Genomic DNA, 14933 nt, shown 5'->3' on the forward strand with positions numbered 1-14933 from the left:
TGTCTCTGCCGTCCACTTAAATAGATGTATGAGACAAAAGGTTCTCTTTAATTGTTCAAGACACTGCAAGAGACTGCTGCTTGGGTGCAATCGATGACACTGTTATTGGAGCAATTCTGTGACAATGTTGTATCTGATTGTGGATGGCATGCAGACCTGCTCTACCAGATTGAAAGTGGCCACAATCTTCCCTACAACCGCGAGGGGGCGCCATGGACCGTTAATTTGGTAGTGATGGGGAATTTGGGAGGACTTGAGAACACTCAATAGCCCTGGTCTACCCTCCTGCAGGACCGTGGTTTCTCTCCTTTCTACTTCCTGAGTTTTTATTTTTATCCAGAGGAGGGATAAGCTTGTGAATATGAAGTAAACTAAGATGTCATTATAAAGATTGAAAGGAAATGAACAGAAGAGGGAGAGCTGGTGGGAGGGAGGTAAGGTGGGAATGATGACTGAGCTCCACCTGAGCCTCTGTGGTCGCTGACAGATTCAGTGGCAACAGGTCGGGGACAGATTTCACCCTCACCATCAGCAGCCTTCCCTCTGCCTGAGGATGTCGGAGATTACTCCTGTGGGCAGCATGGGAGCAGTCCTCTCACAGAGATTCAGGCTCCTACACAAACCTTCTCCCCAGGGCCACAGGGGAGTGAGCTCCTGCTCTCCCAGCTGCTTCCTTCCTGCCCTGCTCTGTCCCTCCCTCATTGGGAGAACAGACACTGTCTCCTGCTTCACTGTGGAGTATGTTCTAGTAACCAGGGAAGACTGAGTACAGCATCCAGACTGGGTCATTGCACAAGGAAGCCAATCCAAAAAGACCATGTAATGATCTGTCATGAGCCTTTCCATCTTCATTCAGAGCTTTCTTGGCCTCTCAGGGTCTCTATTGTCCGTAAGATGGGCTTAAGCCCTGACCAGGAGACAGCCTCACCTGCCTATTGCAGAAGAGAATTCAGGGATGGAGCAGCTGCCTCTCCCATGTGCCTGCTGACACTGAACCTTCCCGTTTCCTTCCTTGGCTGACTCACCTGCTTCTCTCTCTCTCTCTCTCTCTCTGGGTACATCACCACATTTAATCCTCAGCACTGAGTTTGCAAGTGCTTTTCCTTCTCTTATTCTTCTGTCCTCCTATCTTTTATTGAAGGAGCATCTTCCTCTGGAACATATTATAAATTGTTTGACTGATAATATACTGAAATATAATACTCTTTACAATGGAAAAGTAATCTAGGTCAGAGAGGATGTATGACAGTGGAGAAGCTTGTTCCTGTGAGAGGAAGGAGAGACCACATGGCAGGACACATGGGGCAACCTGAAGATGCAAGAACAAGGCCTTGGATCCTCCCCTCTGGAGTTGCCAGAAGGAGCATAGCCCTGCTGCCTCCTGGGTTCCATCTCAGTGAGGCCTGTGATTGCCTAAAATGCGGTGATGGCATAAATGTGGAATTTCACATCATAAACAGTGCAACAATTTATAAATAATATTTGAGCTAACACAAGTATTTAATTTAACCCACTCCCATCCCCTATAATTGGCTGACCTCTGAGAACTTGAAATGTCACTTTGTTCTCATTTTTTTGTCAGTTTGGCAGAATTAGTCAATAGTTGATGCTAAGGTGGGAGCACAAATTCCTCTTAGCGGGAAATCTCTTCAGTGAATTATCCTAGTGACCTCTTGTCAACCTTATGTGTGAATGCTCAGGGCTCAGCTTTAAAAGAGTGTGCATGGAGGAAGAGGTGCTGATTCCATAAGAGGAGAAAATCAGATTGCAGAGAATGTGTGAGGACACCTCTGAGGGATGAGACGGGACAGAGCAGACTAAGAAAGGGTCAAGGATATGGGATACTTTTCTCCCCAGAATCTGAAGTGTTCTCACTTGTTGTCTGTGAGAGTTTTCGACACTTGCATGTGGCAGGTTACATTGCAGTGAAGGCTGGTGGGATAAAGACCTGCATCAATATGGAGTCAATCAGGTCAGTGTGATTCCTGGAGTTCACATTACCATGGCTTTCTCTTGCCCTGCATGCAGGGTCAGCCTCAAATATGGAGTGAACATGGACATCTGGAAGAAAATATTTAAACATGTATTCACCTGAGTTAAAATTCCACTCCCTAGCAATGAACACAAGTGTCCTGAGTTTTGAATGTCAGAAGACAGATTCTGAACCATCCATCTGAATCTGTAGGCCGACCCAGCAATGAAGGACTGTGGAACCAGCTGTGAGGCTGCAGGCAGCTGAGAGCATCAGTTCCAAGGATGAGGACCACAGAGTCAGGACCCTGTTCTTTCCCTCAGAGAGGCATTGGATTCAGGGAGAACACACAATACCATGTTTCTAAGATTACCATCTCTGATCCCCACATTCCTTGTAATTGAAAGTATAATTTGGATTATAATGAGCACTATTTAATGTTTCTGCTTGAAAGAACCATAATAATTGCCTTTACTGTATGAATAAAAGGCATAATGTAACATTGAGTACTCTGGCATAATCACTTCTTCTCTTTAAATCAATAAAATCATGAACATATCTGAGATGCAGGTGCCAAGAAAAAGGAATGAGGGACACTACAAGGGAGTCCAATGGTTTTCTAATGACCTTCCAGAGACCATGGAAGAATTACAACATCAGAGAATGGCTGTTAGCATATAGAGGCCCCAGGAGGAGCAGCTGGGGAAGCCAAGACTCACACTTCTGCTCTCCTGGGAGGTTTTGTTCAGGCTTGTATCACTGTGTGAGTGTAACTACCACTAGTACCATAAGCTCCTTGACAGTAGTAGGTTCCTGCATTGTCAGCCTGCACCCCACTGATGGTGAGAGTGAATGATGTCCCAGAGCCACTGCCCTTGAACCTCGAGGGGACCCCAGATGCTAATTTGGATGCCTCATAGATCAGGAGCTTTGGACGTTGCCCTGGTTTCTGCTGAAACCAGTCTAGATAATTGTTCTCGTAAACACTCTGACTTGACTGGCAATTGATGGTGACTGTGCCTCCCACAGGTGCAGACACCACGGATGGACTCTGGGTCACTTGGCCGGAACATCTGTCACCTGAGAAGAGAAACACAAACACAAACATCCACTCTCATCTGCATGTCCAAATAGAGGAGATAAGAAGATTCAGTCAACACTGATCACACTGGGTTATTTCGCATCATGGTGCTGTGCTTCCTCACCTGGGAACCAGAGCAGCAGGAGCCCCAGGAGCTGAGCAGGCACCCTCATGTCCATGCTGTGTCTTGACTGGCACTGACTCCTGCACAAGCTGTGAGCAGCCTGCTCATAAGTGTGCATGGCAGTGAGCTGTTCCCAGTAGACATGCAAATCATTAAGGGAAGTGAGATTGCTGTGCAAGGCAGAAGAGCCCAGCTCATCCCATAGGGGCAGGCACCCAGGTCACCCCCTAGGTTGTATTTATTTACCTGGAGAGAACATCATCCTTTTGGGCAAGCAGTGTATGTCATAATGCATTTAGCAACTCTTGACAAATTCTAAATGATACCAAGAATAAGATGTCATCTACTTTTATTTCATGACTAGGTTTTAGTTTACAGAATAACTTATTAGAAAATGTGCAGTACTATTCTTAAAAATAATTTTATAAATTTCTGAGCCTACTTTTGAAATCTTCCCATACATTATTACTTACACAATTTATTGGGTCTAAAATTATTTCATTTACCTTTTTAGGAAAGAGGAAAAGAGGAATTCATATATTTTTAGGAGCCACAATATGACCTTCAGACACTGTTAGAATCTGAACAATGACAAGATATTTACTGTAGATTAATGCACCATAAAACAGAAGAGGCTTCATACCTAGAGACTAAATGGGCTGCCCCTTTTTGGGCATGGCTGCCTTTGGAAAACAAATTTCTACCATTTTCTGTTGTTTTCTGAACCTTGTTGCCACGAAGCTCTGACCACTGATGTGAAATGCCATGATTGCAACTATCTTCAGTGTTAGCATTCATTTGTAGGTATCAGGATCCACATGAAACGTTAGATGAGTTCACACCTAGAAAAATTCTGTAAAAAGACACAAAGAACGACCCAGCACAAAGTCCTCACCTCTCATGCGCTGGGATCCCATATGGACACCTGTTCTAATCCTGGTGGCTCCACTTCCCAACCAGCTTCTTGCTTGTCGCCTGGGAAAGCAGTTGAGGATGGCCCAATGCCTTCGGACACTGCACCCGCGTGGAGACCCTGAAAAATCCACTGGCTGCTGGGTTCGGATTGGCTCAGCTTCAAGCCATTATGGGCACTTGGGGAGTGAATTATTGGATGGAAGATTTTCCTCTCTGTCTATTCCTCTGCTTAGATCTGCCTTCCCATTAAAAATAAATAAATCTTAAAAAAAGAAACACTAAGAAAACCCATGGGAATCTCCTTGTTAGTTTCTCTGAGCTGCAGTATCTCCCACTGGAGCTCAGGTGGACCCACTCTGAAACCTGGTAGGTGGACAATAGCTGAAAAGGAAGCCCATGGGAAATAACAATGTGTTAATCCACCTAATGTAGATGAGGGCACCTGCTGCTTGGTGCAGGGCCAGGTCATGCACTGAAAGTGCCTCATTCTTCTTCCACTTTTTATCTGCATCAGGGCAGGGGGGATGCACCCGCCTTTTCCACTTTGCCAAGCTAAATCCAATAAGCTGAGCAATATCTTGGATTCTAATAGACTTGGATCCTGATTTGCATGCTGTATCTCACATCTCTACCTTTGCTGCAGTCCCCCAGTTTGCATCACCAGAATGGGATAAGGAAATCATCATCTCAGTATGCAGGAGCCTGGGGACCAGGGATGAGTTGGGTGTTACCAAGGCGTGATCACAAGTGACTAGGCCATTTGGGCACAGCCACATCACAAAATCTGGCCTCCAACTTGAGATCTGATTTGCGAGAGGTCATACTACGCAGAGAGGATACCAGGATCTGAGAGCAGAAAACTGCCCTTCCAGATTAAATGAATTTACGCATCAATTTTAGGGGAGAATAACAGGACCACCCCATGCTTCCCCCTTTTCTGTAGCTATATCGACACCCTCCACTCCTGCCTGGGCTGCACTGAGCTCTCTGCTCATGGGAGGAATCTCCCACTGCATAAAAGCAGCACACAGAGCCTGTGAGGAGCTGCTCCGAGGCAGCCCTCTGTGCATGACAGCAGAGGGAGGTACTCAAGATCCCAGATCCCTCACCTCTGTGATGAACCAATCCTGAGGCTTTTGTCTACAGTCCGTGCAAACTCAACATGCAGTAAACGTCAGTTACACTTGATTGACTTTGGGGCTTTGCCCATTTGTCTTGTCTTCTCTGTTTCATTTTCTTATTCCTCCGGTTTCCTGCTCCAGGTAAGTAGGCTGCCTACATTAGAACCCTTGGCAATAGGTGAACAGTCCTGATTCCTACAAGGCTTATCTGGACTCAATTCATGTCAGTTCTTCTTCTAGCATTTACAAAGATTCTTTTAAAAATTTCAGCAAAACCTTAGCTTCCTTTCCCAGTCTTAGTGAGCTGAAGCAAAAATTCCAAATGAGTCACATCACCTCGAGTGACCTACAGATGGCAGTGTGGAGCAGGTGGACTCCAGAAGCGGTAAAGAACACTGCTCTTCCACCTCAAGTCAGGTTAGCACACTTGGGCTTGTGTCTAACCTGGGAACACCAAGTGACGGACAGAAACCCACAGAGTGTCCCTAGCCTTTATACTGTCTCTTCTTATGCTTTCCTTGAGTTGTAAATAAGAGACCAAAGCAAATCAAGTTGGCATGTTAATGTCTTCTCTTACTCCTTCTGTACTTTTGCTAACACAAGAATAATTCTTCTAAGAATTGCTAGCTTTATATAAGATAAGAATTAATGAAAGCCTTCTTGTGATATCTGAGATTTGGGGGGGGGTATAAAAGTCTCTGTATTCTCAAATAAAATGTGTCATCCAGAAAATGTGGATGATGGCCGCAGTATAGAATCATAAAATCATTCCTCCATTAGGCTTCTTCTTGTTGTCCAATTAATCCTGGCAAATCAGCTTTGCGATTTCTAGCTCTGACTAGAAGAAGGCAGTGATAGGAATGATAAGATTCTAAAGTGGGTACATAACACCCCAAAAAGAAGAAACATCCATTTCCTAACTTCTGCATCATTAGATTGTTATTTTAAATGTCAGAAGGAATTTGGAATGTTGGCTAGTTTAACAAGGATAGTTTTTCATGATGCAATTCCATAGGTTCTTGGAGTTCCCTTGCCCCTTTCCCAGTCCCCCTCCCCCGCTGATTCCCCCTGTATTGTTATAATAGTATAGGTCTTCGTAAATATTTCCAGGTGCATCATTCTGCTATTTAAGTGTATCATGACATAGCAGGTATAAGAAGGCAGAGAGTCCGTCATCCTGTTGTCAAGCTTTATTTAACGGTTTCTTTGGGAGTCCTTCTTTGAGTTGGAAGTAGGAATGCTCACTGCATGGCATGTGTTTGATTGGGAAGTAGAGATGCATATCACATCTGGATATGATACTCCCCATTACACAGTTACTATACACTCCCTTAAATTTAAAGCCATAAAACAAAATCAGCAACAGAAATATATTTATAAAATGTATGGGCACAATCTTGAGATTATCATGAATTATTTGATTGAAAGTAATATATTAAATGAAATATAATTAATTAACATAGTAGTCCTTATAATAAGGATGAATATCTAAGTCAAAAAGGAGGTGTGACAGTAGACAAGGTTGTTGGAGTGAGAAATGGAGTGGCCACAGAGCAGGGCACATTGGGCATCCTGAAACTGCAAGAACAGGGACATGGATCCTCCCCTCTGGAGCTGCCAGAAGGAGCACAGCCCTGCTGCCTCCTCGGTTTCATCCCAGGAAGGACTGTGACCTCCTGAACTGGAATAACAGGACAGTGTGTAGTTTGATATCATAAACTGCACAATAATTTATAAATAATAAATTTCTGCTAATACAAACAGATAATTTCATCTTGCTCCCCCATCCCCTGTAAGTGACTGACCCCTGGAATCCTCAAATGTCACTTTGTTCTCATTTCCTGTCAGTTTGGCAGAATTAGTCAGTAGTTGATGATAATGTGGGAGTACAAATTTTCCTTAGTGGAAAATCTCATTGTAAATTTATTTTCGTGATCTATTGTGAGCCCAGACTGTGACTGGTTTCCTTCTCTACTTCCATATTAGGAGGATAAAATATGATCACACAGAATGTGAGAAGAGAGTGCGGAGTCTGAGGAATGAGAAGAGACGAAGCAGATGAGGAAATGGGGGAGGACACGATGTACACCTTTCCCCAGAAATCACCTGCAGTCTGCAAAGGCTTTGGGACACTTGCATGTGGCAGGAATAATTGCAGTGAGAACTGGATTAAGTAGGTCAGCGTGATCCTTGGATTTCACATCACCCTGGTTTTCTTGTGCCCTGTCTCTAGTCACACCCTCAAACATGGAGTGAATATGGTCATGTGGATGAAAATATTTAAACATATAAAGTCCTGGTTAAAATTGCAGTTCCCAAATCAACATGGGTCTTGAGGCAAGCAACCCATGTACTCTGAGATTTGAATGTCAGAAGGTAAATTACAGAAAATTCATCTGCACCTACAGGCAGACAGAGGGGGAAAACTGGGAAACCACCTGTGAGGTCCAGGTCCGAGGACCACAGGGAGAACAGCCTGTTCCTTCTGTGGTCAAGGAGCATTGGATCTACAGAGAGCACAGAATCCCATGTTTTAAGGATCACCATGCCTGATTGCCATATTCCTAGAACATCAAGGTATAATTTGAATTCTGATAAACTCTTTTAAACGTGTCTGTTTGAAATATCCATAATGCTGTCCAGTTACTAAATGAATAAAAATCATATTGTAAAAATGAGTACTCAGACATACTTGCTTCTTTCCTTTAAATCAGTACTGTACTGGTATTGCCAAGTAGAAGGAAATGACAGAGGTTGCAAAGTAGTCCAGTTAGTGAGTGCTCTAATTACCTCCAGGGACCAAGGAAGGTTGACTGCGATAGAAAATGACTCTTGATACATTAGGGCCCCAGGAGGAGAAGCTAGGCCAGCTCAGGCACATACTTCTGCTTTCCTGGGTGGTTTTTGTACAGGCTTGTATCACTGTGTGAGTGTAACTACCACTAGTACCATATTCCCCTTGACAGTAGTAGGTTCCTGCGTCCTCAGCCTGCACCGGGTTGATGGTGAGGGTGAATGATTTCCCAGATCCACTGCCCTTGAACCTTGAGGGGATCCCAGATGCTAAACGGGATGCCCAGTAGATCAGGAGCTTTGGACGTTGCCCTGATTTCTGCTGAAACCATTGTACATTGACGTTGTTGTAAACACTCTGACTTGACTGGCAGTTGATGGTGGCTGTGCCTCCCACAGGTGCAGACACCACGGATGGACTCTGAGTTACCTGGGCAGCACATCTGTCACCTGAGAAGAGAAACACAAACACAAACATCCACTCTTATCTTCATGTTCATATGGAAGACACAGGAAGATTCAGAAAGCACTGAACACAAGAGCTGAGTCGATTCTTGGTGCTGTGCTTCCTCACCTGGGAACCAGAGCAGCAGGAGCCCCAGGAGCTGAGCAGGCACCCTCATGTCCATGCTGAGTCCTGAGTGGCACTGACCCCTGCACAGGCTGTGAGCACCTCCTTATAAGTCTGCAGGGTATTGGGCTGTGCCCTGGGGACATGCAAATCTGCAGCAGAGGAAGTGATATTGCTGTGCAAAGGTGAAGGGATCGGCTCATCTCATAACCGAGCACAGGGAGTGTCTCCAGCCGTTCAGGTAACCTGTAGGCTGCACTAATTTACCTGAAGAGAACATGATCCTCTGACACACATTATGTGACATCATCCATTTGAGGGGTTTTTGACAAAGTCTAACTGATCCAAAGGACATAATGCTATCTTCTTATAGGGTAAGTCTATTAATTACAAGCCTGCCTTCAAATTCTCCCCATGCTTTGCTTATGACTTATACATTTCTGAAAGTCTGAAATTAGTTCATATACCCATTTAAGAATAGTGGAAAAGGGGAATTAATACTTATTAGGAGCCATAATGTAAATACATTCAGATGCTGTTACAATCTGAATACTCAGAAGCAATTTACTGCAGATAGATGCATCATAAGATAATAGAGGGCTCTTATATCAAGAGACTGAATAGCCTCCCAGTTCTTGATATGAGAGCCTGTGCAATACCATTTTATGTCATTGCCTGTCATTTCCTGAACTTCGTCACCATGAAGTTCTGAGTACTGGTGTGAAATTAAATGGATGTAACTATCATCAGTGTTTGCATTCACCTGTAGATACCTGGATAGGATGTCCAGTACCCTTTAGGATTATTCACATCCAGAGCAACCTCTTCAAAGAACAAAGCTACCCCATGTAGAGTCTTCTGGTTAGTTTCTCTGAGCTGCCATATCTACCACTGGGGCTCAGAAGGACTGTCTCAGGAAACTGGTATGTGGAGAACATGTGAGAGGCTAGCCCAGGGGAAAGATCCATTTATTAACACATCTATCTTAGATAAGGGCACGTGAGCATGGTGCAGGGCCAATCATTTGCTGAAAGTGCCTCTTTCCTCTTCTATTCTCTTGGTGTCAAGATGGGGGTGGAGCACTCGCCTTCTCTCCCCAGGAACCTCCGCTTTGTCAAGCTAGTGCCAGTAACAGAGCACTATCTTGTATTCCAGTAGATTTAGACACGGATTTGCAGCCCTGTATCCCACATCTTGATCTTTGCCCCCAGTCTCCCACTCTGCATCACTAGAATGTGTCAAGAAAGGCACTATCTCAGTACCAAGATTCTAGAGACCAGGGCGGTAGTGGGTACTACTGAAGCACCAGCACAGGTAAACAGACCATGGGGGTTCAGCCATCTCACAAACTCCAGCCTCCCACCAGGGGACTGATTTATAAGGGAACATGGTAGCAAATAGCCTGCTAGGATTGGAGTGAAAAAAACTGCTATCCAGACAGAAAACATACATCTTTTATCAGGGAGGGTAGTAGGACCACCATATCCTTTACTGTTCCTCAGCTGACTCCCTCCATTCCTGCATGTATTCTCAGCTGTCTTGTCTGGAGAAGCAGCTCCACCAACACAATATAGACCACTGGGCCTGGGATGAGCAGCTCTTAGGGAACTATCTGTGCATGATAGCAGGAAGAGGGGTGAAGGACCCCAGGTCCCTCACCCTTAAATGAGTCAACCTTGACGCTTTTCCCAGTATTAAATTGGGGTTAGCATCCAATAATTCTCAATTACAGATTCAGTTTAAGAATGATATAACACAACATGATATGATATGATGACATGATATGATATCATATCATATCACATCATATGATATTCTACCATTATATACATTTCTTTTTATTATATGAAGGCCAGAAAATGTCAGAGAGGATGTGTGACAGTGATGTTACTTAGAGTGAGGGAAGGAAGAAGCTACAATCAGGATACATAGGGCATCCTGAAGCCAGAACAGAGAGCTGGATCCTCCCTCTATTGCTGCCAGAAGGAGCACAGCCCTGTCGCCTGCTTGGCATCATCCTAAAGACGCCTCTGACATGCTGAAATGTGTAAAAGGCATATTTGTGTGCTTTTGATCAAAAATAATACAATGTTTTTTACAATAATTATTATCAACCTAATACTAATATATATAATGGCTTTTTGCATCCATGAGTAAGTGACTGTCCTCTGAGATCCTCAAAATGTCATCTTGTTCTCATTAGTATCAGCTATACCAGAACACAGGCAAGGGTGTTTATAAGGTGAGGGAGCCCAAATTCTGCTTAGGTGCATATGCATAATTTCTTCAGTGAAGTATCTGTGTGATCTCTTCTCAACTCTAGAATATGAAGGCTCAGCCAACACAATAAGGAATGGTGAAAGAGGTTATGATTTGTTTGTTTCTCTGATTCCATTTTAAGAGGAGAAACAGAATTATGGAGAATATGAAAGGACAGGACTGAATCTGAGGAGTGGACAGAGGAGATGTAGCAGTCAAGAATGCGAGATGTGCTGAAAGAATTACGTACAGACGGGTTTTAAGATTCCAATCACCCTGGAGTGAAAGTGGGACAGCGGGAACCAGAGATTTCCCATCACCCGGCTTCTGTCTTGTGCCTTTCCTGTAGACTGCAGCCTCTAATATGGAAGAGAATAGCATACAGAATGAAAATATTAAAAGGTATATTCAGCTGGGTTCAAATCCCAAGTCTCTACACTTGCTCACCATGTGTCTTGGTAAATATGATCCATGTGCTCTGAGATGTGAAAGTTAAAGGAGAATTCTGTAACACCTATTGCACCTGCACACAGGTCCGGGGATGAGGATGAGGACTGGGAACACCTGTGAGTTCTGCGGCAGCTGAGAGTATCAGCTCCAAGGCCGGGGACACAACGCTCAGCATTCTATTCCTTCTTTGGTTCAGGGCTGTTGTCTTGATGCAGAATACAAAGTCTCAAGTATCTAAAATCACCATCTCAACCACCTCGCTTCCCAGCGCCACCCCTCCCCCCCCATACACACATTTCCAGGGTAATAAAGAGAATAGTTTGGATTTAACAAACTCTATGAAACCATATGTGTTTTTGTAATACTAGTAATGTTCAAATCTTTTCTCTGTGAATTCAAAATTATCTATAACATGGTGTACCCAGGCTTATAAATACATTTCCTTTAAGTCAGCAGAGATTTTTCCTGTCTGTGCTGCAGATACCAGCAGGAGGAAATAAAGGGAGTTGCCATGGCCTTTTCAACAAAACTTCTGTAGCTTTTGAGTGTGGCTGCATCACAGATTCATACTTAGTATATGGAGGCCCCAGGAGGAGCAAGTTGAGGCAGCCCAGACTCACTCCTAAGTGGCTTATGCTAAGGCATATACCACTGATAAAAGCGATCTCTAATTATTCAAGACAGCCTGAGACTGTCAATTGGTGCAATCAATGACACTGCTTTTGAAGCAATTCTATGAGAACGTTCTTTCTAACTTTGCATGACATGCAGACCTGCTCTACCAGATTGAAAGCAGACACGACTTTTCCTATGACCGCCAGGGGGAGTCATGGTCCCTCAGCTCTGGTACTTAAAGGGGAATTAAGGAGAACTTGAGCTCAACAACCCTTGTATATTCCCTGAGGAACAGCAGATTTTCTATTTTCTACCTATTTGTTGAGTTTCTTATTTAGTGAAGAGATAAGCTTGCAAATATAAATTGAGAGTATGTCATCATATAAATTAAAAGGAAGATAACCAAAAGAGATACAGTGGGGGGAAGAGTGGCAAGAAACATTATGCTTCTAAATGGTCTATGTGAAGTAAATGAAATTTGCTCCCCTTGTATAAATGTATTTTAACTAAAATATGTTTAATTTTAAACATATTTTATGTTTAATGATGTTTACCTAGTTGAGAGGGATGCATGCCCATGTGGACCACCTATGAGGATGGGGTGGGTCGAGGGATGGAGAAAAGTGGATGAATCAACTGCCTCTATATTCATTTTTTCTTCTGGTATTCTGGGGTTAGTGGAGAGAGAAGGGCAGATGGCTGCTTCCAGCAACCCAACCACATCAGTACCCAGGAATTGGGGTAGGTCATCCAATGTCATCCCAGAGTCCCCTGTGTATAGCATATTCCAAGGACACTGCTTAAGAGGTTTTGATAATTATGAGATGTTGTTGATTTCATTGCTTCAAGGTGAAGGAAATCCTTCCAAGGTCGATTGCCTACACAGTCCAACACAGAATCTTGATTTGCCTAAATACTTGTCTGGGAGAGCTGTCCAACTTCTTTTGCCCTGCATGCAGGCCTCAATGAACTGTTTCAGTATCACAACTAGCATGTGGCCATACTGGCCACCACACAGGCCTCAGCAACCATGGAGACCCAGTTCTGATACATACATCCCATCATCAGATCACATAGCCTGTGATTTTCACCATGATTCGAGTTCTGAGTTCAATGATCCAGTTGCGAGAGCCCACAAAAAAGCCTCCCCAGAGGTGACCCAACCTAGGTCCTGTATGTGCCAGCCAAAATGGGATCCAGCTCAGTCCATCACCCACACAGACTACTGATTTTTTTTAAATCAATAGACCCACAGTCATGTCTATGCTACAATCACAAATGATTTGAAAACAGCGGATGTTTCATAACAGCTGCCACAGCCTACAATAATCCTTCCCCTTTTTGACAAGATTTTTTTTATTGGGAAGCCAGATCTACAAGGAGGAGGAGAGACAGAAAGGTCCTCTATCCTGAGGTTCATTCCTCAAATGGTTGTAATGCCTAGAGCTGAGCGGATGTGAAGCCAAGAATCAAGGAGCCTTCTCCAGGTATCCCACATGTGTGCAGAGTGCCAGCTCCAGGGATGAGGTTCCCAGGGTGAGCAGCCTGTTCCTTCTGTGGCAAAGGATCATTGGATCCACGGAGAGCACAGAATCCCATGTTTTTAGGATCACTATCCCTAATACCCACATTCCTAGAACATGAATGTTTAATTTGGATTGCAATAAATTGTGCTTAATGTTTCAGCTTGAAATATCCATAATGCTTCTTTTTATTGAATGAACCAAAAAGGATATTGCAACAATGAGTACTCAGGCATAATCACTCCTTTCCTTTAAATCAGTAGTCTATTGGAAGTGCCAAGCAGGAGGGTATGAGGGAGGCTACAAGGTACTCCATGGGGCTTGCTAACTACCTTCTAGGGACAATGGAAGGATGATTGCAATAGAGAATGGTCCTTGGTAGATTATGGCCCCATGAGAAGTTAGACCAACTAGGCTCACACTTCTGCTTTCATGGAATGTTTTTGTTTAGGCTTGTGTCACTGTGGTAAAACGATCACTACTAGTAGCATAGTAAGCTTCACAGTAGTAGGTTCCTGCATCATCAGCCTGCACCCCGCTGATGGTGAGAGTGAATGATGTCCCAGATCCACTGCCCTTGAACCTGTCAGGGACCCCAGACTCTAAAGTGGATGCACGGTAGATCAGGAGCTTTGGACGTTGCCCTGGTTTCTGCTGAAACCAGCCTAGATAATTGTAAGCAACACTCTGACTTGACTGGCAATTGATGGTGACTGTGCCTCCCACAGGTGCAGACACCTCAGATGGACTCTGGGTTAATGTTTGGCCGGAACATCTGGCACCTGAGAAGAGAAACACAAACACAAACATCCACTCTCATCAGCATGTTCATACAGAAGACACAGGAAGATTCAGACAGCACTGACCACAAGAGCTGAGACAATCCCTGCTGTTGTCCTTCCTCACCTAGGAGCCAGAGCAGCAGGAGCCCCAGGAGCTGAGCAGGGGCCCTCATGTCCATGCTGTGTCCTGACTGGCACTGTCTCTTGCACAGACTGTGAGCACCTGTTTATAAGTGTGCAGGCCAGTGGGCTGTGCCCTGGGGACATGCAAATCAGCAGGGAAAGAGATATTGACTGCAAAGCAGAAGCGCCCAGCTCATCCCATAACACAGCACGGGAGATGAGATCATACCCTGGGCTGCACTAATTTATCTGCAGAGAACATGATCCTCTCTGAAGCAAAGCACGTAAGGATCTGTTAACAAATTAAATGAACCCAGGGACAAGATGATGCCATCTATTTGGGTTCCCTGCCTATGTTTCAACTTGCAGAAGGGAAACTTACTGTTACAGAATGTGTAGTACCATTCTATGCACTAATTCCATCAACTCCTCAGCCTGTCTTTGAATTCTTCCTCATTGATACATTTATGGGAGTCTGAAATTATTTCATTTATGCTACTTAGAAAAGAGGAAAAGAGGGATTCACACACATGCACATATATGTTTATTTGTTAATTTATTTAGGAACCACTATATAACGACACTCAGAGTCTGAATACAGAAG

General features: G+C 44.0%; 3 gene segments (V, D, J or C); all 3 read right to left on the minus strand.

Moving 5' to 3' along the window:
• Positions 1–2717: 2717 nt before the first annotated feature.
• LOC121165100 lies at positions 2718–3266 on the minus strand. The segment is given in 2 exon segments: positions 2718–3052; positions 3178–3266. Coding segments are annotated over 2 exon segments (390 nt in total).
• A 2723-nt stretch (positions 3267–5989) lies between these two features.
• On the minus strand, positions 5990–8647 carry LOC121164969. The segment is given in 3 exon segments: positions 5990–6051; positions 8097–8456; positions 8581–8647. Coding segments are annotated over 3 exon segments (477 nt in total).
• A 5209-nt stretch (positions 8648–13856) lies between these two features.
• Positions 13857–14390, minus strand: LOC121165094. The segment is given in 2 exon segments: positions 13857–14206; positions 14331–14390. Coding segments are annotated over 2 exon segments (390 nt in total).
• Between the last annotated feature and the right edge of the window lie 543 nt (positions 14391–14933).

Source organism: Ochotona curzoniae, unplaced genomic scaffold, assembly GCF_017591425.1.
Source record: "Ochotona curzoniae isolate NIBS_2020 unplaced genomic scaffold, NIBS_Ocur_1.0 contig_883, whole genome shotgun sequence".
NCBI lineage: Eukaryota > Metazoa > Chordata > Mammalia > Lagomorpha > Ochotonidae > Ochotona > Ochotona curzoniae.